Source organism: Gossypium raimondii, chromosome 1 (assembly GCF_025698545.1).
Source record: "Gossypium raimondii isolate GPD5lz chromosome 1, ASM2569854v1, whole genome shotgun sequence".
NCBI classification, from domain to species: domain Eukaryota; kingdom Viridiplantae; phylum Streptophyta; class Magnoliopsida; order Malvales; family Malvaceae; genus Gossypium; species Gossypium raimondii.
Window position 1 is genome coordinate 50,640,077 of NC_068565.1, and position 25,808 is coordinate 50,665,884.

A 25,808-nucleotide genomic window follows, 5' to 3' on the forward strand; every position below is an offset into this window, starting at 1 on the left:
GAATATATATTTTTTTATCATTACATTATTTGAGGTGGGGAAAGAAAATGAATTGATTTCAACCTGTAAATTTTGATATAAAAATAATAATTCAATCATTTGAAGTAAGATGGTAATATTATAAATCAAGATTAAGCTACATTCAAAATGACCTGAAACCTGTTAAATCAATTCTCAAATATGTTGTTCTTCACTAAAATCAATTTCTCTTTTTAGCATTGAAACCAGTTGAATTGATTAAAAAGTAAACTCATATTTCTTAATGCAAATCTTATGTGACATGGTCAATGGTGGATTGTTGATTTAAAAGATCTTATAAGATTTTACAACAAGGCCACCTTTAAATTAAAATAAAAAATCAATTTAATATATATTTTAGTATAAATCACGTCAATACACACTACAAGCAATGACTAGGTTATAAAATGAATAATTTAGCCAATGTAACTACAGTAAAGTCCAATCCAGTATTTCTAAAAACACAATGAAGACTAGATTGTTCTTTTTCTCATGGTACTTTATAACATGCAAATAAGTATTTTTACTATATGAAAGTTTAAATGGGTTAATTGCACAAGATTTCTCAATATCATGATTCAAAATTTTCAATTAATTTTAAATTTCATAACTTTCTAATTAAATTTCCATTAGCTCGAGGTACTACCATGTATGAATATCTTAAATTTGACGTGCGAGAAGAAAACCCTAATTTTTTAACGCATTATCTTTTAACACATCAAATCTAGTGGTTTGCACTAAAATACAAAACCCCACTATGTAGTTTTAACTTTTTTTTTCCAAGTAATTCTTATGATTCTTCGATCTCACTACGTGAGTTCGAGGTAAACACCCTTTGTTAATGCTAGTGTTTGTGACTGCTTTTGTTGCATGATTCTAGTAAAACATCATCCAAATCACTAAAAACAAGTAACTGCACCACATAAAATCTGTTTTTCTGTATGAGATTTTGTTCCTTGACAATAAAAGGGTAGATAATTGAATATCTGAATTTATAGAACCCCCCCCCCCCCACCCAAGATAACTAGCCTATTAAATTCAATGAGAAAAAAGTATTTTGATCCTTAGCCTCAAAAAACCTTTGCTCTCAACTGCCCTAAAACACTGGCTAACCAATTTTTAAGAACCATTAGGTTTACTTTGTAGCTTTACTGGGTGGTCTGAGCACTAGCAGCTGCTTCAAAAACTCTCCAAGCCTCCGTTTCGGGTTCAGCTAGCTCCTGTGGGATCTGCATGGGTTTTTCAAAGTGAGGGACACGTTATCGAAAGGAACATGTGAGATAGAAAACCTAGTGTGATGGCTAACCTTTCCGTATGTGTTGGTCTTTGTAGGAGAAGCTCCGTTTGCTAGTAACAATTGTATCACTTCCGCATGTTCACCTCGTGCTGCATGATGAAGAGGCTGACGAAAGAACACAAAGTAATCGTAAATGAGACTATGTAGTATGTAAAAAAGAACAACAATCAAGTCAATTTAAGGGTCATTTCAGTTCTGGTCGTTTCAGATTCAGGTTATTTGGGTTGGTTGAGTATTCAGGTTTGAATTTTATGGCTCAGGTTGTTTTGGGTCAGGGCCAATTTCGATTTGAGCTGGACAGGTTTTGGTTTGTTGAGTGATAAAACATTCGCATTTCCATTTAACAAATAAAAAATGACGGTAAAAGTACTATAGAAGCCTCTGTACTAAGAGTCGGATTACATTTTATCCCCTCTACTAAAAAAAATGAGCAAATTAATGCCTATACATTAGATCACAGAACAAATTGATCATTTTGTTAAAAATTACATCCATTTCTACTATTAAAATATGGTCCCCATACATCTGGTTATTCCATCAACCACGGCAATTTTTAAGATGAATTTTTTAACAAAAATGACTGATTTACTCTTTGATTTAACGTACAGAAACTAATTTGCCCATTTTTTTAGTAGAGGGGCCAAAATGCAATTTGACTCGTAAAACAAGGGCCTCCATAGTACTTTTCCGAACTTCGACCAATGTGCAAATGAATAAGCCAAATAAAACAGAATTAATACAAATGGATGCCAAATAAAACCGAATAAAAATGGGTGAAGTGCCACTAGTATCAGTACTCACAGTATCACCTTCGGCGTCGACTGAATCTAGCATCCTTTTAAGACATCCACTGTTGCTGGCTCTGTCGAGTAGAAGCTGTACTATCTCAACAAACCCTGAAAACATCAATAGTAAAGGAAAGAAACAAAAGTCAGTACACAATCAGAGACGGAAGATTCTACACAAAAGTGGATAGCTTACCCCCGGCACAAGCATCATGCAGAGGAACCGCCCCATCTTCATCCTTGGCCTCCAAATTAGCCCCCCTTTCCAAAAGTAGCTGCAAGGGATTAATTCATCAATGATAAAGCTTTCGAGTTCGAACAAAGAAAACGACAATACCGGACGGACAACCAACCTGAACACAAGGCAGATAACCATAAAGGCAGGTAAGATGGAGAGCTGTGTCACCATCTTCTACAGGTTCATCAATGCTGCCATTAATGTTGTCTATACAATCAAGTGAACAATGAGACGTATTATTAGAAGATAAGTTAGTCAAGGACATCTTAGTGTCCAAGTGAGTCCAACTAAATCGACAAAAGAGAACAACATATCAGGTTTTCCATTCCAAGAACATGTTCAGTACCAATCAAAGAGCATAAACACTTCCATCTCAAATGAAATCTACATGCGAGGATACAATTCTGTCATCGAGAAAAACATTGGGAATTTCCACTTTAGACCCACCAAAATTCATAAAATCATAAGTTAATATATGGTAAAAATTATAGTCTCCCCCCAAACACCAATAAAATTTTTTTGGCTTCGCCCCTGGAAATAAACCATAATTCAAACAACAAATCATCATACAAACTAGTAAGACACTTAAATAAACATTAGATATGCTGAGAATTTGTCTCATTCTTCCACTTTTCATATATGTATTACAAGCAATAAGCAATCAATCATATTTGCAAAACTTTCATTTCTAAGCCACTAAGAATATAACATTCACAAACTTGAATCAACATCAAAGATGCTTCTTTACTTCATCTATTTTCCTATAAATGTTTCCATCATTGACCCACAGAACAAAGGGCAAAGACACTGAATTGATAATCGGAGAAATGGGTTATCCTGAAGTCGATAAAAAAAAACCAAAAAAATTAAACGTTTTAAGTTCCAAAGAAGATAAGTTAGTGAAAAGAGGGGAAAGGAAACCTAGGGCGAGGCGAAGAGCGTTGAGGTCGCCGAGCTGGGCGGCGGCGGCGAGGTCGCGGAGGTGAGGAGGGGTATCAGCTTCAAGGTCCATGTCGAGACCATTTTCTTCAAAAAGAGGGTTTTCATCGTCTTCGTCATCTTCGAGCAATCCATTGCGTCTGCCTGGAACCGCCATTGTTTTTTCTTTCTTTTGATTTCTCTGTTTTTCCTTTATTTTTTTCCTTTGCTTTGGTTTATACGGGGAATCAACTTAGGTCTACTCTTAGTTTTTATACTTTTATTTTTATATTAATATTTAGGTAAATTACACCAACGTTCACTTAATTTTAATCACTTAATTTTAATCTCTACAAAAAAACAGTCACTCAACTTTCGATTCAGTTACTTAACTTTAAAATCAGTCCTACTAACCATTTTCTATTACGGTCATAACGGAAAAATAACCTGACATTTAATCAGCTCCTTGTTTTTTTTTTTTTAATTTGGTTAGCGAAGAGTATTTGATTTTTTTCAATTGGTTGAATCGATTTTTTATTAAATTAATTTATTTGATTATAATTTATAAAATCGATCCGATCAACTTAAAATTCAAGAATTAATGTAACTGAATCGATTTAAGTTTACCAGTTTATTCGATTAATCGACTTTAATTATTAGAATTTGGTGGTGATCATTGTAGCTATCTTTTGAGCCTTGATAACGTGGGAAAGCTATAATTTGTGTTGATGGAGCGAATTAGATCAAAGTTTATTCACAAATTTCTGAGAAACCTTACTCTTATAATTGATTTTATTTAAAGTTTATTCACGATTTTTTAAATAATTAAAGGTTTAAATTATTTTAAATTTAGATTAATATAATTTTTAATCAATTTAAATTTAAATCGTAATTTTTTTTATGATTATACGAGATTAAATACATTTTGAATTCGAATTTATGAGATTGAAATTTCGAATTTTGAAGCAGAGGTTTATTGATTGAGTGGCCAGCATGCAGAGAACTCCTTTTGCCCTCAACAACCAACAAAAGACATTAACTATAATCTAATTTGTACATGTAAATGTAGACCTCCTATGAGCCATGAACATTAAACACTTTAAGATTGGGATTGTATTTCCAATAAGGTGAGAGGTGTTGAGACCACCATACATGTGCCAATGCCATATCAAACCATCCTTTTATTTCTCTCCAGCTACTCTCTCTATTCTTTGATTTTGAATCCAATAGTCTTCAACCAAAGTGGGTCACATTGCTTGGCTCCTCACTATCACCAAATGAACTCATTTATCCTCGTATTTTTTTATAATCACATGGTATCTTTATCTATTTTGTAATCCGAGCCTAGTTTTATTCGAATCGAAATTAGCAGATAAAAGTTGATCCAAATACTTGCGAAACAAGTAATTTAAAATTATATATATATATGTAAGAGTTTCTCTTGTCATCTTTTGCCGTAAAAACCTGTCACGTATCAAGTTATTTAATGTAAAATGTTGTCTTTAATTGTTTGAACTTTTTTTGGGTGAGGTTTTAAATAAAGACTTACATGTGATAGAATTTAAATTAAAAATAAATATGAAAAAACCCAGGAATTATCTAAATTAAGTGGCCAATTTGTTCCCTTCCACATGGGGAATCACTAGATTAATTAGCTATATGGTTTTAAAGCTGAAATGCATGGATGGAGGTGGAGCTATTATATGTAATTAAACTCAAGCTTACAACTTTAGCTTTCTTGTGAACCAAAGAATCTAATCCCAACATTGTTGGTTGTGAAATTGATGGTCGCTACCTCATGTAAATACCTTTAAAAAAAAATTTTAATTTGAATATTAAAAAAATACCTAAACGATGCAATCGCGAACTTTAAAATAATGACTTTCATAAATTGTAAAATAAATTTAAAAGGAGAAATTATTTTATGGATCCTTTCCATTACATCATTTATTATCACTTTCTAATTATTTAATGACATTTTAGCAATTTTTTCCATGTCATTGACACATAATTTTGGTAATTTGTTTTACCCTAAAACCCGAACTTGACCCCAAACCCTGAATCTTAAACCTCAAATCTCAAACTTCAAACCCCATATATTGAATCTTAAACCCTAAAACTCGAATCCCTGACCTCAAAATCTTGACCTAAGCTCTAAACCATAAACTTAAACCTCAAATCTTAAACTCAAGTCCAGGGTTTGAGGTTCAAGGTTCAAGATTAGAGGTTAGGGGTTTATGGTTTGGGGTTCGAGGCTTAGGGTAAAATAAATTATCAAAATTATGTGTCAATGACATGAAAAAAATTATTAAAATATCATTAAATAATTAGAAAAGAACCATGAATAATTTGATTGGAGGGTCCATAAAATAATTTCTCCAAAAAAAACACCTTAATTATACAATTAATACACCATTCTTTCTTCTTGACTTATCTGCTAATTACTCTTCTATTATTATTATTATTATTATTATTGTTATTATCTGTCTCTTTCTTCCTATTACATTAGTTATCACATGCTTCTCCAATTCATCAAGGAATAAAAGCTGGCCCCTAGAACCTAACCCCAAAAAAAAAAAGAAAAAGAAATTTCATATGGATCAAACGACACCAGGAAAATACAAATGGTTTCTTCATTAACATAGAACAAAGTTCAATTTAAAAGAATTATGAACAAATTTAGTGGAAAAAATAATTAATGTTGCACATTGAATTTAATAATGACAATCAACTAAAGAAGATGCTGAAAAACCCAGTAGTTTTCCCTCGGAAGCAAATGATAGTACTTTATTATTAGGTTCCTTGTGAAGATCATCTTCTGGGGCTGGAAGGTTAAGATCCAATTGCAGAACAGTCCTTGGTTTCTTCCGCTGTTCGCTTGTCCGGACGACGGTGTCTAACGTTGTTGTTGCCGTTGCCGGTGTCGTCATGGTTGGAGCATTAGTTAATGTCCTATGCCTTCGCATATGACCTCCGAGAGCTTGTCCGGACGAGAACTCGGCACCACATATCGAACATTCATGAACCCTCGATTTTTTACTTGTAATATGAAGCGAAAGTGTCGTAGCCTTTTCGTTGAATTGATCATAATGACGATGATCTTCTTTGTTGCGATTGTTATTAATATCTTGATCGTTAACTACCTTGAATTTTTTGTGGCTCGCTCGATGCCCACCGAGTGCTTGGAATGAAGGGAAACACCGGTTACATGTCTTGCACTGATGAACATCCGTCTCCACCGCCGCCTCCGTGGACGGTTCCGATGGTGGCGGTGATGGTGGTTTCACTTTCCTTGTTTGACCTTGAGATAAAACAAGTAAACAATTCGCCATATCTTGTTCTCGTTCTTCTTCTTCTGTACTGCTTTCTGCTAAATCAAAAGATGATGTAATTGTCGGAGAAACACCAACAGCTCCGCCACCACCTCCACTAGAAGTGGTGGTGGTGGTGGTTGAAGCCACCACCGAAGTGAGAGGAGGAGACGACGGCGGTGCTCTTGGACGTTTGGTACGTTTACCTTTGATTATCTGCAACTGATGATCATCATCTTTGCAACAAACAACATCATCGTCTTGACCCTCCATCATCATCATCATCATATCCATGAAAAGGGTTTGTGAAACACTGAGGCTGGTATTGGGTTTTGGTGACAGTTATGAGTTTCCAACCATGGAAGCCATTGACCATATATATATAGGTGTATGTATATAACATTAAAATGAATAAATAACTAAAAATGGGGAGAAGATACAATGTTTTTAATATGTGAGTAAGAGAAGGGTAAGAAAGGAGTGAGATTCGGTTGGCTTTGAAGCAAACCCATTACTTTTTAGCGACGATTCCTTGCATTAGAGTGGGAGAGGATTGGATTGCAAGCCTGGAACCACATAATTTGCGCCTCTCCACACTTTTATTTCACTGATATATACACGTTACATTTACAAATATAATACAAGCAGCCATAAAGCCAAAAAAATTTAATTTAATTGGCATGAGTATTGTTGTTAACATAGGAGAACGTGAATTTGAGTACATTGAAGCACATTATCTTCCTATTTATGGATTGGGGAAAGGCTGAGTAGTTTTAGGCACTGTGTCAAAAAGAACAAATATGATCAGAACTTACAATGAGATTGTTTAAAAAAAATTGCTTTAGGGGATCAGAATTGAATCATAATTTTTTGAGAGGTCGTTACAAATTTATCATTATATTAATTTTTAATTTTTAAAATTTTAAAAGAGCTACAATACAATTTTACTATTTTTGGAGGAAAGGCCACCGCTTGCAATTCCTTGTCTACGCCCTTGAATACAAGTATAAATATATTTTTGAGCATATGCAAGGTAGAAGCAGATCAATATAAAACATAACGAACAGAAAACTGACAAGAACTAGACAAAACTCATACATGGCATACGCACCAGGTGTGGAACTAGAGACCCACACATAGAGGTGGCAGTCGGGCAGGTTCGAGTGAGTTTAGGTCGGGTTATTTCGGTGTTTGGTTTTTTGAGTTTGAGTCTTTTTAGGTTTAGGTTTTTTCGTGTTCAGGCTTTTTTAAGTTTGGGCTTTTCGAATTCGAGTTATTTTGAGTTCAATCTCAAGTTCGGGTTTATTCTACATTCAATGTAATTATATGTTTTAAGTATAAAAATTCCCAAATACTTGATACTTTCATGTATTCATATTTCATGACATAAATGATATGTTTTAAGTATAAAAATTTAAAATTAAAATTTTGTTAACTATAAAAAAAGTTATTTGTTCGGACCGGCAAAAGTTTAAACCCTAATTCTTTAGAAAATCTCTATTTTTTTCCATTAAATAACACAAGTTTAAACTCTAATATGGCTTTTAATTTTATAATTTCTCTAATATATAAATATTTCTTAGATCTAAATATCTAAATTAGCAATTAAATTATCAAATATAAATTTACATTCCAAAATTAGAAGCTAAATACAATGAAAAAGAACATCAAAATTATGTACTAATATCATAGAGTTTTTGGTGTTTGTGTAATAGTGGTAATCTCATTTTCTCAAAAAAAAAACCATTCATTATATATAAAATAAATAATGTATTTATTAAGGAAAAATATTTGAATAAAATTAATAATTAAAGATTTTATAAAAATATGTAATGATGTTTGATTTTTTTATTACTAAATTTGGGTTCAAGTTAGTTTCCTGCTTTTTTCAAGTTCGGATCTTTTTGAGCTCAAGTTCGATTTTTTGGTCAAGTCAAGTTTGAAATGGGTTCGAGATCAGGATTTTTGAGTCGGGTTCTCGAGCTTGGGCCCATTCTGTCACCTCTACCCACACAAACACAATTGCACATGATGAAACTCAGGACCCAAGGCCTCAGCCTTTGCCAACAATGTCAATTGCCAAGGCTTTATCGGTATTGGAATTATTTTGGATTGGATTAATCTAGCTCATTAATTTGAATTATAAATTTTTTATCTCATTTTGAATTAAGCGAATTTCAAGTATGATTGTTTTGAGTTCAAATCCTTCGAGTCTTTTAAATTGAATTATAACGAATGATTCTAATTTTTGATATTTTAGGATCAAATCATTTTGACTTCAACCCGGTCTAAGTTTAACTCATTGCATGTTTTAATCATTTCTCGTTAGAAAGGTTATTTTAATGATTTTTTTTATTGCTAAATTGGATTAAAATTGGGAAGGGAGGAAAACAATCAAAATCTAAAATTTCGCACTCATTCCCATGCTTCATATATGGTAAAAAGAATGTCAACTATAAATTAGTAGGTAAACCTCCCTACACTAAGGCTCTCTTAATATTAATGTTGATTTAAAAGCATAGTTTAATGTCGATTGAGTTTTAGTCTGATTGGTACGGACATTGTTGTTAGTATAGGAGGACGTGAGTTCAAGTGCGTTGAAGTACATTATTCTCCATTTAGGTTGGAGAAGGACTATGGGTAATTCTAAGCATTATGTCAAAAAAAACAAAACCTGTAATGAAGGTTTTTAAAAAAATAGCTCAATGATTAATTAAATAGCAAAGAGAATTATTAATTAAATAGGGGTTTTGGACTAATGATGTTGAGTTAAGCCACATAATGAAGCAAGTTCATGTGAAGTTGACCCACCCCAAATTGTGATTGTTTGAAGACTATAAACCCTTAATCACGCCATCAATATGATCCAATAATATTTTATGAATTTCATAATCCCTTCACTCAATCATTAGCACTTAAGAGTTGGTATATGTGAACCGATTGATTTTTTTTAATTTATTGATAATTAATACAATTTTAAAATTGCATTAAACTAACACATATACCAATCTATGTAGAGTATATATAGTGTGAAATGGCATGTCCCAATTGTTCAAAATGGACTAGTTGACCTTAGCAATGTAAACAAAATCATGAATTTTTAAAAAAATAAAAATAAAAACCCATGCATTAGACATTATTCATTTTTTTAATACTAAAGTCGATTGAATCTTAACTCAATTAGTATGAGTATTATTGGCAATACAGGAAGACGTGAGTTCGAGTGCGCTGAAGCTGCCCCATTATCCTCCTATTTATGAGTAGGAAAGAGATTATACATACATATATATATATAACGGGATTTGAACCCAAGACATCATGATACATAATTTTTATGCTAATATTTTTAAAAAATTTATTAAATGATTTTTTCACCTATGCCATAATCTATTTAAAAAAGATTATTAATTTATCAAAATTTATATAAATATGTAAGATTTTAAACACAAATATTATACCATTATGAGTAAGTGTAATGTGAAATGAATAGATTTGGAAGTAATGGGAGAGATCCTTGGCGTAAGGAAAATTAATATTTTTGGAATCAGGGAATTGAGAAGGGATTGAAAGAGGCACGTAAGGGCAAACGCCAGCATCACCAGTAGTCACTGGCCTAAAGTAAAGCATCAAAATAATGTTTTTGTAATTGGATTGGTGGTCAGATAAGTGATTGGTTCGATTGTTTCGGTTTGATTAAATAAATTTAAAAAATCATAAAAGTAGAAAAACTCAATTTAATTGTTGGTTCAATTAGTTTTTTAGTTTAGCTCAACCAGCCCGTATCGATTTATTGGTCAATCAATTCGACATCTTTCTTTAGATTGATGTATTAGTCGGTTCCCAGTTTAATCAATCAATTTGGTCCGATTTCCAACAACTCTGATCAAACATACACAATCAAATACATTTTTAACTTGCCGGTTGAGTCTTAACTCAACTGGCATGAATATTGTTGTCAATCCAGGAAGATGTGAGTTCGAGTGCACTGAAGTGCATTATCCTCCTATTTATGGGTTGGGGAGGAACTATGGGTAATTCTAAACATTGTATCAAAAAGAGCAAATATGATCAAAACCCATCATGAGATTGTTCAAAAAATATACATTCTTAATTTTATTATTTATTATTGTGGGAAATGTTTGGTGAAGTGCTTAAAAAATAATGGAATTTCTTTTTCTTTAATTTTGTGCTTTGCTTTGCTTTGATATGCTGTTTTCTTCTACTACTACTACTTCTCCACTTCCTTTAACTTGCAATATGAATTTGGGTTTGAAATATAAAAAAAAAAATAGAGAATTAGGGTTAAAATAATGCAATTTGTTTAATATATGTTTAAGTTTTGAGAAAATGGATAACAAGTCTTCCTAGCTGGTGATGTATGAAATACTACACCATATTTATTGATTAGTCAATATATTTATATAGTTTTAGTAGTATGATTACACCTCATGTGTAAGACTAAGAAAACATTTAAGGGCCTCATCTAATATATATATATATATATATAACAAAGTTGAATATCAACTTCTTTGGTAGGGTTAAGTGTTAATGAGTTGGATTTAGAGGAGGAGTCTGAAATTTCTTTTGGGAAGGCATTAAATTCTATATTTTTACGATAGTAAAATATAATTTCATCATTTTAATAGCCTATATCTTCATAATTTTTAAAGGGTTTAATCAAATTTTTATCATTTGGAGAGCAATGTGTAATTTTACCATTATTAATTTAAAATTTTATAAATTATAAAATATCTAAATTAAAATTTTACCATTTTAGTACGGGTCATGTCTCCACTACGCTTTGCCCTTGGTTGGATCATGCTAATATTTAGTATTAATAATATATATAATTATTTAGGTCCATTTAGATTCAAAATACGAGTCTTTAAATTCTCCTTAAATTTTTCATATTTATAAATAATTAATCTAAATTTACATAAACCTAATGGTATTGTTTTAACTTTTTATAAATATATACATGTTATTTTCATTTGATATTTATTAATTTTTTAAATATAAACAAGTTAAATATTTTTAATTATTATTATTTTCTATTAGTCATTGTATTACATGTAAGTTGGGGATTTAGTCCTTTTATTTTAATTTTGTTATTTTTAGTCATTGTAATTTTGAATTTTGAAATTGTAGTCTTAATTAAATGGTAGCTATTAAATTCATTAAGTTTTGCTATTTCTAAAATCTAATGTAACAAACATATTATCATATGTATAATGCCATGTTAGTTTGTTATTTCCATATATTACTCTCAAAAAAGCCAGCTACGGATTTAACGGTTGTCATTTGTGTCAAAATTAAAATTTCAAAATTCGAAAAATATAGGGACTAAGAATGATCTAATTGGATAACGTGAACTCAACCTACAACTTTACGCACAATACCAAGACTAATAGCAGAATTTAACCAAACATATATAATTGCTATCATTCGAGTCATGACTAAAATTTTAAATTTTGAAAAGTACAAAAGATAAAATTGATCGATTTGAAAATACAGGGACTAAAACTAATCAATTAAAATATAAGGACTAAATACCCATTTTACATATAGTACATGGGATAATAGCATAATTTGACTTTTTTTAAATAATACAACCATGACTCAAACCCATATTATTCATGAAAAAGATGAACATCCGATCAATAGATACAACTCTGGGTTATTTTTTAATATTTATATTGTAATAAATAGGAGAATGCTTTAAAAGAGTGTAACAGCCTATGGTATATATAAAACCCTTAATTTATTGATGAAACAACATGATTGATCTGATATTAATTGAAGTGAATTATTGATGAGATGGTGGTGCAAGGCTAATAAGAAATCTCCTTCATTAAGGGAAGTTTCATGGAGCACTAATGGGAATTTAATTTAGGAGCAATACATAGAGAGAGGGGAAGATTATTTGTTATATATATATATATAATTACTTCATTACAACAGATATTGTTGAGTTGGGTTGGGAGTCAACTCAATGCAATATTTGAGTTTAGTATTCATGGGTCGGGTTGGGTCGAGTTTAAGTATGATATTAATTTATTTTATGTTTGTTTAAGTTCGGTTCGGCCCGAAATATGAGCTTAAAATTTTGTGTAAACCCACTCATATTTGTAAAATATTAACTTAAGCCCATTTTAGAACCGTCCATATTATATTTTAAATATTTTTTAAAATTTTATATTAATATTAATATTAATAATTTTATTTTTTATTTATTAAATTTTTTTTATATATTCATCTTAACATTATTTTAATGTTTACATTAGAGTTAGTATAGGTTTTTTTAAAGTGTTATAGAGTACATAAAATATAAAAAAAACATCATATAAAATATTATAAACTTAAAATCGAGTTGGGCTGAGCTCGAGCCCTAAATGTTCAAGACCGGGCCCGACTCATATTTTAAATGGACTTATTTTTTCCCAAACCCTCTCAAATTTTGAGCGGGCTTTTGGACCTGGACGAATAGCCCGATCCATGAACAAGTATATTTTAGTCCTACTTAATACTCCTGTATGGGTTTGGTTTGCTTAATTTTCACTTGTCTTATTTGTCCTTTGTCTCATTTGGTCATTCACAACATTTTCTTTTTGGGTTAAATCATTATTTGAGGTCTAAACTTGTAACTATTCTCATATTGGGATTTAAATTTTTTTTAGTTCAAGTTAGGCTCTAAACTTGTCAATTGTTTCCGTATTAGGGCCTGAACTGAACAATTATTCCCACACTGACGCTTGAACTTTTTTTTGTCCAAGTTAGTCTTTGAACTTGGCAATTGTTCCTATATTTGGGCCTGAACTTGGCAAATATTCTCACATTGGGGCTTAAACTTTAAGGTTTTCAAGGACTAACTTTGATAAAAAAAATTTCAAGCCTCGATATGAGAATAATTGCCAAGTTCAGGGCCTAACTTGAATGAAAAAAGTTCAAGCCCCAGTGTGGAAACAATTGTCAAATTCAAAGTTTAACTTAGATAAAAAAGAGTTCACATTCCAATGTGAGAAAAATTGTCAAGTTCAGATCCCAAAAACACTTTTAAAAACACTCTTTCTAACACATAGTGTTCAAATGAATCATTGTATGATGGAAGTAGTGGTTTTTAAGAAAAATCCATGTCAATGTTTTAATTAACGCTGCTACCTATTTAGACTAACTAAGCATTATAATCAATCAGACTAGATCACTTCGAATTAATGTGCTATATGACAATTACAAAAACTATAATTAATGTGAGTTTGGAAAAAAAATACCTTTGTCAGTAAAAATATCATGAAGGTCCTATATTAAGAGTTAGATTGCATTTTACCCTTTCTACTAAAAAAATAGACAAATTAATCTTTCTACGTTAGATCAAAAAGCAAACCGATCATTCTATTAGAAAGTCCATTTGTTTTTACTATTAAGTGTTAAGGTGACTAACGGAGCAACTAGACATAAACGCTTAACATTTCACATGTACCTCATGTTACCATAGATGGGTTAATTTAAGCAAAAAAAGGATGAAACTTTTAATATGGATGGACTAATTCAAGCAACTAGAGTAATACATAATCACTTAACAGTAAATATACAAGTAATTTTTAATAAAATAACCAATTTACTCTTTAATCCTTGAACGGTAGATTCTGAAAAACATCTAATCATAAAACATCATCTCTTGAAGCTTCAATTGCATGGTGATTGGCTAACAATCACTTACAAAGCCGAGTTGTTTGACTAAATTATTATGTAGATGTGTTTTTCAATCTCAGCCGCAAATTATTATGTATTATTTAAAGTATAGTGCCTATTTTTTTCTTGGACGGTTGTTATTAAATATCAAGATTGGACACCCTCTAGAACTTATAGTATACAATTTGGTTAAGTAAGTTTGGAGGTTGTCACTTTTTTAAGTGTCTCACACTTAAATGCTATTAATTAAAGGTGGGTTTGGATGAGCGGTGCGGTGCATTTTACTTACCTTTTGTCTTACGCTGCTACAGTATCGTTACAATGTCTAATCTCATCGTCACTGCTGGTTTTTTACTAACTGTAGGTAAACACACCGTCCATTCAAACTCACCCTGAAATAATAAAGAAATAAATGTTTGTATTGTGTTGTTAAAAAAGTGGTCATCAAAATTTCTGATTGATTTATTTGAAGTTACCTTTCGGGCGAAATTCTACGATACGTTAAAAAAGTGTTCATTAAAATTTATAATTATTTTTTTGAAGTGTAACAGGTAATCACAAGTATCAAACTATTACAAATAAACTGTTCGAATAACCACCAAGTAGAATCTAAATTATTACAACACAAATGAACTAAAAACTGATACAATCCAAACTGAAATCGACAATTACACTTACATTTCAATTAATGCTACCCTACCGAGGCCTAATTTATTTCTTGGATTTTCATGGCTAAAAAAATGAATTTATGATAAATATATTTGATAATTCTTTTATTGTGTTTTTATTTTATATTTTATAAGATTATTATTTGGCATATTTATGGTGAATTTTTTGAGTTAAAATTTATCATATATTTTATTTTTAAATATTAATTAAGGACATATATATAATGAGGTCTTAACTTTACTAGTGAAATTTTAAAAAATTCTATCGTTAATGTACCAAATAATTATTTTTAAATATTATTTATAAAATTATAATAGTAACTACTAAAAAAAGAAAGTAACTGGTATATGTATTTTTTAATATAAAACTTATATTTGACAAAAGTTATATATCTTGGTACTTAAAGGTACTAGCGTTAACTTTTTAATTTAAGTTTTAAAGTTGATTTGAAGATTCATAGTTTGCTAATAATATTACCAATTAGCTTTGATTAGAGGTGCTCATGGGCCAGGCCAGGCCAGAAAAAAATTTCAGCCTGCGTCCTAGGACCGGGCCCGGCCAAAATATGGGCCTAAAAGTTTGTCCGGGCCTGGCCCGAGAAAAAATTCCTAAGCCCGAGCCCAGCCCGACCCGGTTTATTTTTTAATAAACACCAACAATTTATTTTAAAAATAAAAAAAATAAAAAAAAGTATTTTAAAAATATTTTAAAAATATTTTAAAAATTTAAAATATATTTATTATATATTCGAGCCTGTTTTCTAAATAGGCCTCGTTTTTTGCCCAAACCTTTATTTCAAGTCTATATTTTTACCCGAACCCTCTCATATTTCGGGTGAGCCATCGGGCCGGGCCGCCCGGCCCATGAGCACCTCTAGCTTTGATCAAATCAACCCTAAAAGGCTAAAAATTGAATTTAATCACATCCATCGTACTGTATTTGACAAATTAAACGCAAAATTAAACAAAATCACAATTAAAACTAAATTTGTTCTATTAAACAAAATCATGAAGAATTTAAACCTAATAATATCGATAATTAACTTTCATAAAATTACTTCTAAAATCCATATTAAACGCTAAAAGATACCAAAATATATAACTTTTGTCAAATATATATATCGAAGACTTCAAATAATACAAGTATCACATTAAAAAATAACAAATACCGAATGATATATTAAACGTTTATTTCTCCATTGAAAAAAAAAAAAGAAAAGATAAGTTGGTATTGAAATTAAACTGTTTTATGTTTAAAATATTTTAAACATTGTTATCATGACTATAAAAATATTAATTTTTTAAAAGAATTTGCTAGAAGAAGTATAGATGCAATCATAAATAATATATATTTAAATAATTATAATTAGAATCAAATTAGTAGAAAACACATACGGGCTAAAAGCCACATTATATTTACATATGATGGTTATATCGAAATTTTCAAAATCTCCATCTTTTGATTTCAATCAAGTCTTCGTTGAAAATAAAATTTGAACTTTAATAACTCGAGTTTGTTACAATATTAAACACAATTTTTTTGGTCGATTGAACCTTAGTTTAGTAGGCATCACTGGAACCGCAACAATCAAAAGGGTGTAAGTTTGAGTGTACTTAAGTACGTTTTTTTTTCCTGATTTAAGGAAAGAGAGGAGTTATGAGTAAAAATATGCTTCTGTGTATTAAAAAAAATACAGTTTGTTTGGTCACATAAGTCTATCATCCAACCAAATAGATTCCTATCCAAACTAGAAAAATTGAAGCTAATTTTGGGTTAATATACTATTCGATATTTGAGTTTGACATCAATGTTTAATTTGATACCTGAGTTTGACTTCAATATTCATTTTGGTATCTAAGTTTTTCCAATTTGATACTTTAATTTTTTCTCTCAATTAAGTACACGAGTTTGGTTTTAATGTTCAATTTAGTCATTGAAATTTTTTATCCTAATTAAGTACCTATATATTTTTATCGAGCACACATGTCAAATATTCATTAGACCACATGATACAATTTGATATAAATACTAAATTGAACGTTGAAACAAAACTCAAATACCAAATTGAAAAATAAAATAAAATAAAACTCAAAACTAATAATTTTCAAACAAACAATTAATTTCTATTTATGTTCATTTATTGCCTAAAAGATAAAAAAAAAAAAAAAAGCTTCAACATTTTATGAAGAGAATGTTTTCGCAAACCCAACATTGCTCAGCCGTTAAGATCACACAATCACTGGGTCCTCATTCCACGTGTCACAATCATGCCCTTCTAATTTTCAAAATTCAAATTTTTTAAAATGCTAAAAAAGGAATAATTTCGAGTGTACCCATGTTTGACACGTGGCAGGTAATCATTTACCTGAAACTCTCCCCCCTCGCTGTCATATGGGGATGACCGTTACCTCAGGTAAAACGTATTTCCCGAAAATTCCAAAAAATAATTATTTCACAGCCTGTCACCCACCAATACCTTCCAAAATAAAAATATTCCAATTTCAGTATTTAATTTAATTTGGGTTTAATTATCACTTAAATGTAATTATTTAATATATTATTTTTTATATTTAAATTAATTAAAATAGCTTAAAAATAATATATAAAAATATCTATATTATTATTTAAACCATTTATTGAATTGATATTATTAGTCAATCGATACTAATATTATTACACAAATTATTTCACCCGCATTGTTTGTATATATATTGATAATGTCGTTGATTAAGTTAGTGTCACAAGTTAACTCGATACTAATTCAAGAAAATGACAATACCATTTAGGGTCGGAATTAAATTGTAATTTTTTTGTGAGGTTAAAATGTAATTTTTTAATATGATGTATTCATTTATTTAAAATTTTTTTAAAACTAATTTTTATTATTTAAAATATTATATTCTATATAATACTGTAAATACACACGTGGATTTTATAAAATATTTAAAAAAAAATTGATTTACCGAACATCTAGCACCTTCACTAGCCACAGTTATTTTAACCGGTAACGGGATATTCCCGGTGACCAAGGACCACTCCTTCCAAATATAAGTAAGGCCTTAAAGTGAGAAGTGGAAAACCAGAAATACTCTTGCATCTTCACTCTCCCACCCCGACCGCTTGATTTTGATCAGACGGTAATCATGCCGATCAGAAACATAGCCGTTGGCCGGCCTGAAGAAGCTACTCATCCAGATGCTCTTAAAGCAGCTTTAGCTGAGTTCATATCAACGTTAATCTTCGTTTTTGCTGGATCTGGTTCAGGCATGGCTTTTAATAAGCTGACCGACGGCGGTGCAACAACTCCGGCTGGTCTCGTTGCTGCCTCTCTAGCTCACGGATTTGCGCTTTTCGTCGCTGTCTCCGTCGGCGCTAACATCTCCGGTGGCCATGTCAATCCCGCCGTTACATTCGGTGCTTTCGTTGGCGGGAACATTACTCTTTTACGTGGTATCCTTTATTGGATTGCTCAACTCCTTGGCTCAACCGTCGCTTGCCTGTTACTTAAGTTCGCCACTAGTGGCCTGGTAAGTTTATCATAACTACCTTTCCCTCCAAATCCTACGCCATTTCGTTACTATTTAATTTAGTTTAGGGTTAATTTCATCATATGCTCTCAAACTATGAGTTAAATTCTAATTTAGTCCTTAAATTTCAGAATACACAAACTAAAGTATTGTTTCGATCAGGACTTCTCGTTAGATCTGACATTTTCAGAAATATTTATTAGTTCAATCTTCGCTCGTGAAAATAGAATATATTTTATGCTAGTTTATCTCTTCGATAAGCACCTCCAGAATGATCATTGTTATCGATAATAAATACACTAATTTCAAAAAAAATAAAATAAATTTGAGATGATATTTTGACAACTAAATCAACAAAAAGACTTAATCAGATTTCAAATTAAAATCTGATTTCAATCAGTTTCTTTTACTGATTCAGTCATTATCTTTCGCAAAATACCAGTTCGTATTTATTAATTCATTTGCGTTTTGTTATGGTGATTCGCAGGGAGTACCAGCTTTCGGACTATCATCCGGCGTGGGAGCATTAAACGCGTTCGTTTTCGAGATCGTGATGACTTTCGGACTGGTCTACACCGTTTACGCCACAGCCGTCGATCCTAAAAGAGGCAACTTGGGAGTGATCGCACCGTTGGCGATCGGTTTAATCGTGGGAGCCAATATTTTAGCCGGTGGGGCATTCGACGGAGCCTCAATGAACCCAGCCGTTTCATTTGGACCAGCCTTGGTTAGCTGGTCCTGGGAAAACCACTGGGTCTACTGGGCTGGACCACTTATTGGTGGTGGGCTCGCTGGTCTCGTCTATGAGTTCCTCTTCATTAACCAGACCCATGAACAACTCCCTAATCATTAGTCAATAAAATTTCCGGTGTATTTAATTTTTGTTGAGCTTTCTTTTGTGTTTAATTTCTGGCCGTTGATCTTGTTTACTTTTATTATTATAATCTTCTATCAATGATCATCGTGCATGGCTGATGGTATTTTCAATTTGGAAAAAAAACTGGTATTTGAGTGATAATATTTATTTATGAAAAAAAAAAAAAACCTTGGCCGTAAATGTTTTAATTTGTGTTGGTCGTTTCTATTTTTTTGTTTTTTAAGATATATATTTTCATTTTAATTTAATTACATTTACAAAACCATAAAAATATTAAAAATATTAACTCATAATGAATGATATTTTTAAACTGTAATTAACACTATTCCAATTTAATTTTATATATATGAAAAAGGAGATTGGGAGTAGTGGTGAAGGTGACATTGTTGTTGGAGAGGCTTGCTAGTATTGAATAGTGGGGAATTTTGTTGCAATTTCAAGTCGGACTTGTGACTGTCCCTGTGACGAAACTGTCATTGTTTTGTTCCGCTCCTGTTTGGTTTGAAGCTTGAGAGAGGAAGTGTGTTTCGAGAGGGTGAGTTGGAAGAGACAAGAGAACCATAAGAAGAATGGAAAGAATAGGAAAAAGAAAAAAAGGCAAAATAAGAAAAAGGGAATGAAATAAAAACGGAAAGAAGTTTGTTTTAAAAAAAAAATGTATTTAAATTATGTGGTGATGACGCGAATGACACGTTAGTATTTAATGGTACAATTTGTGTCACGTTAAACTTCCGTTACGCCATTAACATCAGATAACGATACCGTAATTAAAATGTTACAAATTGATAATATTAATGATTAAAATATAATAAATTAAAATTTAATAACCAAAATATAATTTAAATTTATAATTTACCTTATAAATACAATTGTGGATTGATGCTAAGTGTGTCCCACATAATGGTGAACATTGAGGACATAGAGATTCTTTGGGTCTCAATAATGAGAGGGCAAATGCAACAAGGCACGTGAAAGCTTCAGAAAAATCTGGACCAATGCCCCATTTTACTGAATTTACTTTGTTACCAGAGGAGAGGACCCAATTTTGTTTGTCACATTGCTGCCATTTTCATGCCACTTTTTCGGGACTACTTGTTTTCAAACCCGAAAAGTTGAGAGAGCTATAATCACTAATTCAACTTTTACTATCACACTGTTAAATTATTTGGATTTTTATTACTATAGATTGAAAGATTAGTTTGTATTGCTGTTGGTGCAATAATTAAAAATATGAATTCGACCGCGTTTTAATTTAAGTTTGAGGAATGATAGATAGTGGTAGAAATTGTATCAAAAAAAAAGTTATAAAGTGTATTAGGGATCTACTTTTTCAAGAGAAGTATTCGAAGTGTCATTTGTTGAATAGTAGGTTGAAACTTCAACAACGGTAGGTACTATTCCCGTGGTGGGGGATTCGTCTCCTGCCTCTACAGAGAGCCTGGTAGGGTTTAAAGAGGGAGAGTACCTTGATTGGTGGAGATATAAAGATATCCCATACATACGTGATTACATAATTAATGATGAGCACTATATTGACAGATCTCCGATGAGCCTTGTAGATTGTATCTCCCTATCTTTACCCCCAATATGTAGGTGGTTTTTTTAATTAATGTTATGTACTATACTAACACCTCCCCCGTGAGCTTTGCAAGTCGTATCTCTATATCTTATAAACTAAGGTGCTTTCCCTTTGTGACCCTACTACAAGGCTCGAGGCAAATGCAGGAGACAAAATCTTGACATAAAGACAATACCTTTCATTATTGGGGGTTTAGTAAACCGTCCAGCAGATAACACTTCAAAGATTTCTCTTAAAAGATATAACCTCCTCAACAAGATTTTTAAATTACTGTAAAATTAACCATTAAAAAGTATGAAAGATTAACTTATTAACTTTTTCTATGTCATGACAAGTCATTATGTTTAATTTCCTTACCATTTATGATTTAATCTATTTACTTTAAAATTAAATACATAACCATTAAATTGTTCATTTTTGTAATGGTGAATTTAATTTATTCATAATCTTATAATACGGAGATTCACAAAATAATTTAACCTTTATGCTTTGCATCTTTCCTAGCACGAAACCCATATTTTAATTTTACAGTTTATATTTAAGATTTACTGCTGCTGCCTCCTTTCAACAACCTATGTTCTTTCTTTAGAGGTGCAAAATGCTTTACCACTATACTAACTTTAAAAACGATTATAACACAAGAATATACACAATTATACTCTTTGACACCTACCAATACAATTTCATAGTGGATTACTAAGTTTGAATCAAATTCAACAAAAGCATTGGGTCCTATTTTTAGTGCCTAATAAAGTAAACAATCTTTATCTCCTAACCCTAAAAGCTTTAAAGTAGCCTTTAGGGGACATTTGACACCTTGGTATAGTACCCCTTTCGATTCCTTTTTTTAATTACTTGAAGCAAAAGGGTGGGATATGGTATAAAGGTGACCTTAAATTGGGAAGGGCCATTGTCCTTGAAAAGGATGATCAAGGTGGATTATGGAGCCTAGTGTACATAAAAAACTCTCATATAGTATGGTGTGGCTGTTACAAAATAAATGTCTTTTATCACACAATGTTGTTGGGACACTTTCAATGAAGGATAGGCCATTCTTCCCCAAGTTTTAAATATTTAACAATATGTACACAATAATGGTACCAAAAAAGGTATGTATTTATATATATAATGGGGAAAGATAATGGGAGAAAAAGACAACTTTATTTGAGGGTGACTCTTACTCTATTTTCACATGGAGTGATGACCCGATGACTTGGATTTGTGAGGGAGTGATAATGAATTTAGCTTTGGGAAGATGGGATGAAATTGTAGTGGAAAGGTAGAAGTTGAGTTATAATATTATTTGAAGAGGTAATTATGAACTTGAAATAAATGAGTTTTTATGGACCATAAAATAGATATGGAAGATAAAAAAATCAATCTACTTGTATATTTATGTATGTTGGGGATCAACTCGTATAAACAACGAATAATAAAAGTTAAAAAGATCAAGCATACAAATTTTACACGAAAAACTCCTCCAAAAGAGGATAAAAATCACGGGTAAAGGAGGCTTTGCCATTGCTAAAACTTGTATAGTAAGGTGAAAAGAAAAGAAACATAAATAAGCTAATTGAAACTTAACTCAATTGGTAACATTGTTATTGTAAAAATGAAGACGTGAATTCGAGCAGGTTTGAATTACATATTTTCCTTCGATGCGGAGATTATGGGTAGAAATAAATATTATAAAACATTATTTAATTAGAATTTAATACTCAAATATACCAACACTTATATAGCATATACGATACGTAAAATGGTGTAGTAAATACAGCGTTTTAGATTTTCAGCTGTGGGGACTATGAAGTTCCATCTCTCGTTCATTGTGTGTCTGCACTGGTCTTGCATTTTGTTCTGCATACTGAAAATAAAAATAAAAATAAAAGTTAGAATTTCAGATCATGTTCATCATGGTTTAAGTTAAATTCATGCATACTTACATCATGAACAGCCTCTCGGATTGCATGTACTTGTTCCTTCGAAACAGTTGCTATCTGGTATTATAGGATCGCATTTTCAGACAATAAATTAAAAAAGAAAACCAAACATGACAAAAAAAAAGGCTCTAAAACATGATTCTTAAGAGTGTACACCCTTAACTCATAGGCTAAACCCTAGGGGTCCAATTTGCTTCTATATTCATAGTACTTTTATCTAATGGTCGAATCAATTAGACTATCGATTTTCAGTCTGATTGATTTGATTGGTTTGTCTAATTTAACCATCAATTTAGTCGATTGTATTGTTCACAAATCAGCTGATATTTTATCTTATTTCAAATCAATACATCAACAGATTCTCGATCCAATTGATTTGATCAACTAATCCAATCTAACTCTCGAAACAATGCTTTTACCTTCTTGTTAATAATCCAAATGACACCTTCAGTGCAAGGAGGGACAGTCAAAGAACCAATGTATCTATAATACTCCACGCCATCAATTTCTATAAGGTTTGGGTCAGTCACCCCCATTGATCTTTCTTGGACCTCATCAGTCATATCTGTAATGTTGCTTATGAGCTGCAAAATTTTTCATAATCAAATTAAGGATAAAATCATATTTCCATGATCTACTAATTCTCTATAATCATCATGGATTTTTTTTTTTCACCTGGGATAGGAAATCATTAGGTGAACCATGTTCGTAAAGTAGTGCAGAAACAGCTAATCCGCTCTTCACATTAGGGTCCGCGGCTTTATGCACCATATGTGCCTCCAAGGCATACCTAGTTATACACACACATATATATATATGAACCATATGAACTTTGTGAGTTATATGAAAATTGTGCCACATTATCACATAAAAAAATATTTTTTCTAAAACTATTTAAGTGATGATATAGCACAATCTTTGAATGTTACATCATCACAAGGATCAAAATTGAACTTTTTTTTTATCAAATTTAAAGATTAATATGGAAAAAAAATTCATAAACAAAGCATGGGAAAGTTGCCAATTAGGGGAAGTGACCTTTTGCCATTAATGGTATGTTCAGAAGGTGAGTGCCAATGAACTTGTAGGAGAACATATTCGATTCCATCGATTGTAATTGAACCCGCTTTATGATCCGGCCATTGAAGCTACATATTCAAAGAACAAAATTGAAAAAAATATATTTCACAGAGTTATATTAAAAATCACAGGTAAAAGTATCAATGGAGGTCCCTAAAATTTGACAAATTAATTCAAAAAGCAAACTAATCATTCATTTTTACTGCTAAACATGGCACATTCAACTAGACTAGTTTTTAAGAATAAGAGTGGATGAAATGTTTAACATAGAAAACCAGTTTGCGCTTTGATCTAAGATACATAGGTCTCATTTTTTTTGGAGTAAAGGAAGCAAAATGCAATCTAACTCTTAATAGATATTTTTACCTAATTTCACATTATAAATTACATAGGAAATATAGAGACTAAATCCTTAAAACGAATATAGTAGGGACTAAAACCAGAATTTGACCATTTCTAGAAACATGGAAACAATGACATATATAGTTTATTGTGTGTGTGTGTGTGTGTGTGTTGGATTGATGAATTTGTTACCGAAATATCATGGCCCCTGTTTTTGATAATTGATTCTGCAGGCTTGTAATTCTTCTCTAGATTTACAGATTTCGCTATTATTTTCACTTTATCATTTGTTAAATCGATTGGGGACTGCATAGCACCAGTTTTGCAAGCAGCCCATTCTTTCTTAAGATCTCCCCAATGATGTGGCCCTTTCTCACTTTTCTCATTGTAATCGAATTCCCTCTCATCCTCTGCAATTCATTTCATTCTCATATATATACACAATGTATGCAATCCAGAAAAAGAAAAGAAGAAGAAGATAAATGTAGTATGTTTTTGACATTACCTACTTCTTCGTCGTTGCTGGCAACAGAAGCAGAGAAGCAGAGAAACAAAACTGAAAATATGAGAAAAAGTGGAATGAAAGCGGGTTGTTTTTGGCCTTTCATGCTTGATCTTTTTGAGGCTACAAAACCCATTGATTCTCTGAAAATGTTGGGGGAGATGGTTTGTGGGGAATGATTATGAAGGATATTTATAGTTTTCTTGGGAAAGTAACAGGTGAATTTTCCTAGGAGTTTCATGGTAACCAATTATTGTTGTTGATTTGAGTGGACCTTAATGAACATAGGAAAAACATTTGCCAAAAACATATACATGGTTGTTACCATGGCCAAAGATAGAAATGTAATTTTATTATTTTAATATCTATATTTTTATAATTTTTAAAGTATTAAATTAAATTTTTATTATTTTTAGAGGGGCCAAAGTGTAATTTTATCTTTATTAATTTAAAATTTTACCTAAATAAAAAATTCCACTTACTATTAATAGAGAAAACTTTAAATAAGATAAGAGGTTGTTTGATTTTGTTTTATTTTTTCAATTTTATTTTAGTACAAGCAAACAATTATATACATAGAGATTGAATTTTAAATCTTTATGTCGATTCGGTGTCTAATAAGCTTTTCTATCCACCTTCTTTTTATTGATTTTCTATCTTTTCATTTTATTCTATTTCATTTTCAATTTTCAAATTTTTGTTAGATCAAAATCGATTTCACTTTTAATTGTATTTGATTCTATTTAATCGCGTAATTAAAATGGAATGTATAAACGATATCAACTTGAAATTCAATTAAGTTATGGTAGTGAACTAGTGGCATGATAGAGTTTCCATTTTAATTTACTACAATGGGACATGAGTAAATACAATACAGTAGACCTGTAAATTTTAATATAAATATAAATATTAGAATTTAAACTTAAAAGTAAACTATCCAAATTTGCTCAATTCAAACCTAAAAACGATTCAAACCAAAAACAACTCGAACTTAAAATTGGCTTGAATAGACTTCAAAATTTGCTCCATCTTTTCA

General features: G+C 31.2%; 4 protein-coding genes across 4 annotated transcripts; 1 reads left to right on the forward strand and 3 right to left on the reverse strand.

The window, feature by feature from the left end:
- Window positions 1–914: 914 nt before the first annotated feature.
- LOC105786397 (uncharacterized) lies at window positions 915–3,507 on the reverse strand. The gene is made up of 6 exons (XM_012612802.2): window positions 3,260–3,507; window positions 2,454–2,545; window positions 2,297–2,375; window positions 2,117–2,211; window positions 1,325–1,420; window positions 915–1,247 (listed from the first exon to the last, which is right to left on the reverse strand). The coding sequence occupies exons 1-6, from the start codon at window positions 3,432–3,434 to the stop codon at window positions 1,167–1,169; spliced, it is 618 nt and encodes a 205-aa protein (XP_012468256.1). The 5' UTR covers window positions 3,435–3,507; the 3' UTR covers window positions 915–1,166.
- A 2,338-nt stretch (window positions 3,508–5,845) lies between these two features.
- Window positions 5,846–7,130, reverse strand: LOC105786396 (zinc finger protein ZAT5). The gene has a single exon (XM_012612801.2). The coding sequence runs from the start codon at window positions 6,859–6,861 to the stop codon at window positions 5,971–5,973; it is 891 nt and encodes a 296-aa protein (XP_012468255.1). The 5' UTR covers window positions 6,862–7,130; the 3' UTR covers window positions 5,846–5,970.
- Window positions 7,131–17,989: 10,859 nt separating this feature from the next.
- On the forward strand, window positions 17,990–19,517 carry LOC105786398 (aquaporin TIP1-1). The gene is made up of 2 exons (XM_012612803.2): window positions 17,990–18,452; window positions 18,940–19,517. Exons 1-2 carry the CDS (start codon window positions 18,069–18,071, stop codon window positions 19,303–19,305), a joined length of 750 nt encoding a protein of 249 aa, XP_012468257.1. The 5' UTR covers window positions 17,990–18,068; the 3' UTR covers window positions 19,306–19,517.
- A 2,964-nt stretch (window positions 19,518–22,481) lies between these two features.
- LOC105786399 (carbonic anhydrase Nec1) lies at window positions 22,482–24,946 on the reverse strand. The gene is made up of 7 exons (XM_012612804.2): window positions 24,776–24,946; window positions 24,463–24,680; window positions 23,887–23,996; window positions 23,524–23,638; window positions 23,268–23,432; window positions 22,852–22,905; window positions 22,482–22,772 (listed from the first exon to the last, which is right to left on the reverse strand). The coding sequence occupies exons 1-7, from the start codon at window positions 24,906–24,908 to the stop codon at window positions 22,698–22,700; spliced, it is 870 nt and encodes a 289-aa protein (XP_012468258.1). The 5' UTR covers window positions 24,909–24,946; the 3' UTR covers window positions 22,482–22,697.
- Between the last annotated feature and the right edge of the window lie 862 nt (window positions 24,947–25,808).

Bases quoted from the DNA above. Each gene is read 5' to 3' on its own strand.
- LOC105786397 (XM_012612802.2), bottom strand. From the start codon at position 3,434: ATGGCGGTTCCAGGCAGACGCAATGGATTGCTCGAAGATGACGAAGAC. The intron at 2,546-3,259 runs GTTTCCTTTCCC...TTGATTGTATAG, and splicing joins CGCTCTTCGCCTCGCCCTAG to ACAACATTAATGGCAGCATT. The intron at 1,248-1,324 runs GTTAGCCATCAC...AAACCCATGCAG, and splicing joins AGACCAACACATACGGAAAG to ATCCCACAGGAGCTAGCTGA.
- LOC105786396 (XM_012612801.2), bottom strand. From the start codon at position 6,861: ATGGATATGATGATGATGATGATGGAGGGTCAAGACGATGATGTTGTT.
- LOC105786398 (XM_012612803.2), top strand. From the start codon at position 18,069: ATGCCGATCAGAAACATAGCCGTTGGCCGGCCTGAAGAAGCTACTCAT. The intron at 18,453-18,939 runs GTAAGTTTATCA...GGTGATTCGCAG, and splicing joins AGTTCGCCACTAGTGGCCTG to GGAGTACCAGCTTTCGGACT.
- LOC105786399 (XM_012612804.2), bottom strand. From the start codon at position 24,908: ATGGGTTTTGTAGCCTCAAAAAGATCAAGCATGAAAGGCCAAAAACAA. The intron at 24,681-24,775 runs GTAATGTCAAAA...AATGAATTGCAG, and splicing joins CAGCAACGACGAAGAAGTAG to AGGATGAGAGGGAATTCGAT. The intron at 23,997-24,462 runs GTAACAAATTCA...TTGAATATGTAG, and splicing joins ACAGGGGCCATGATATTTCG to CTTCAATGGCCGGATCATAA.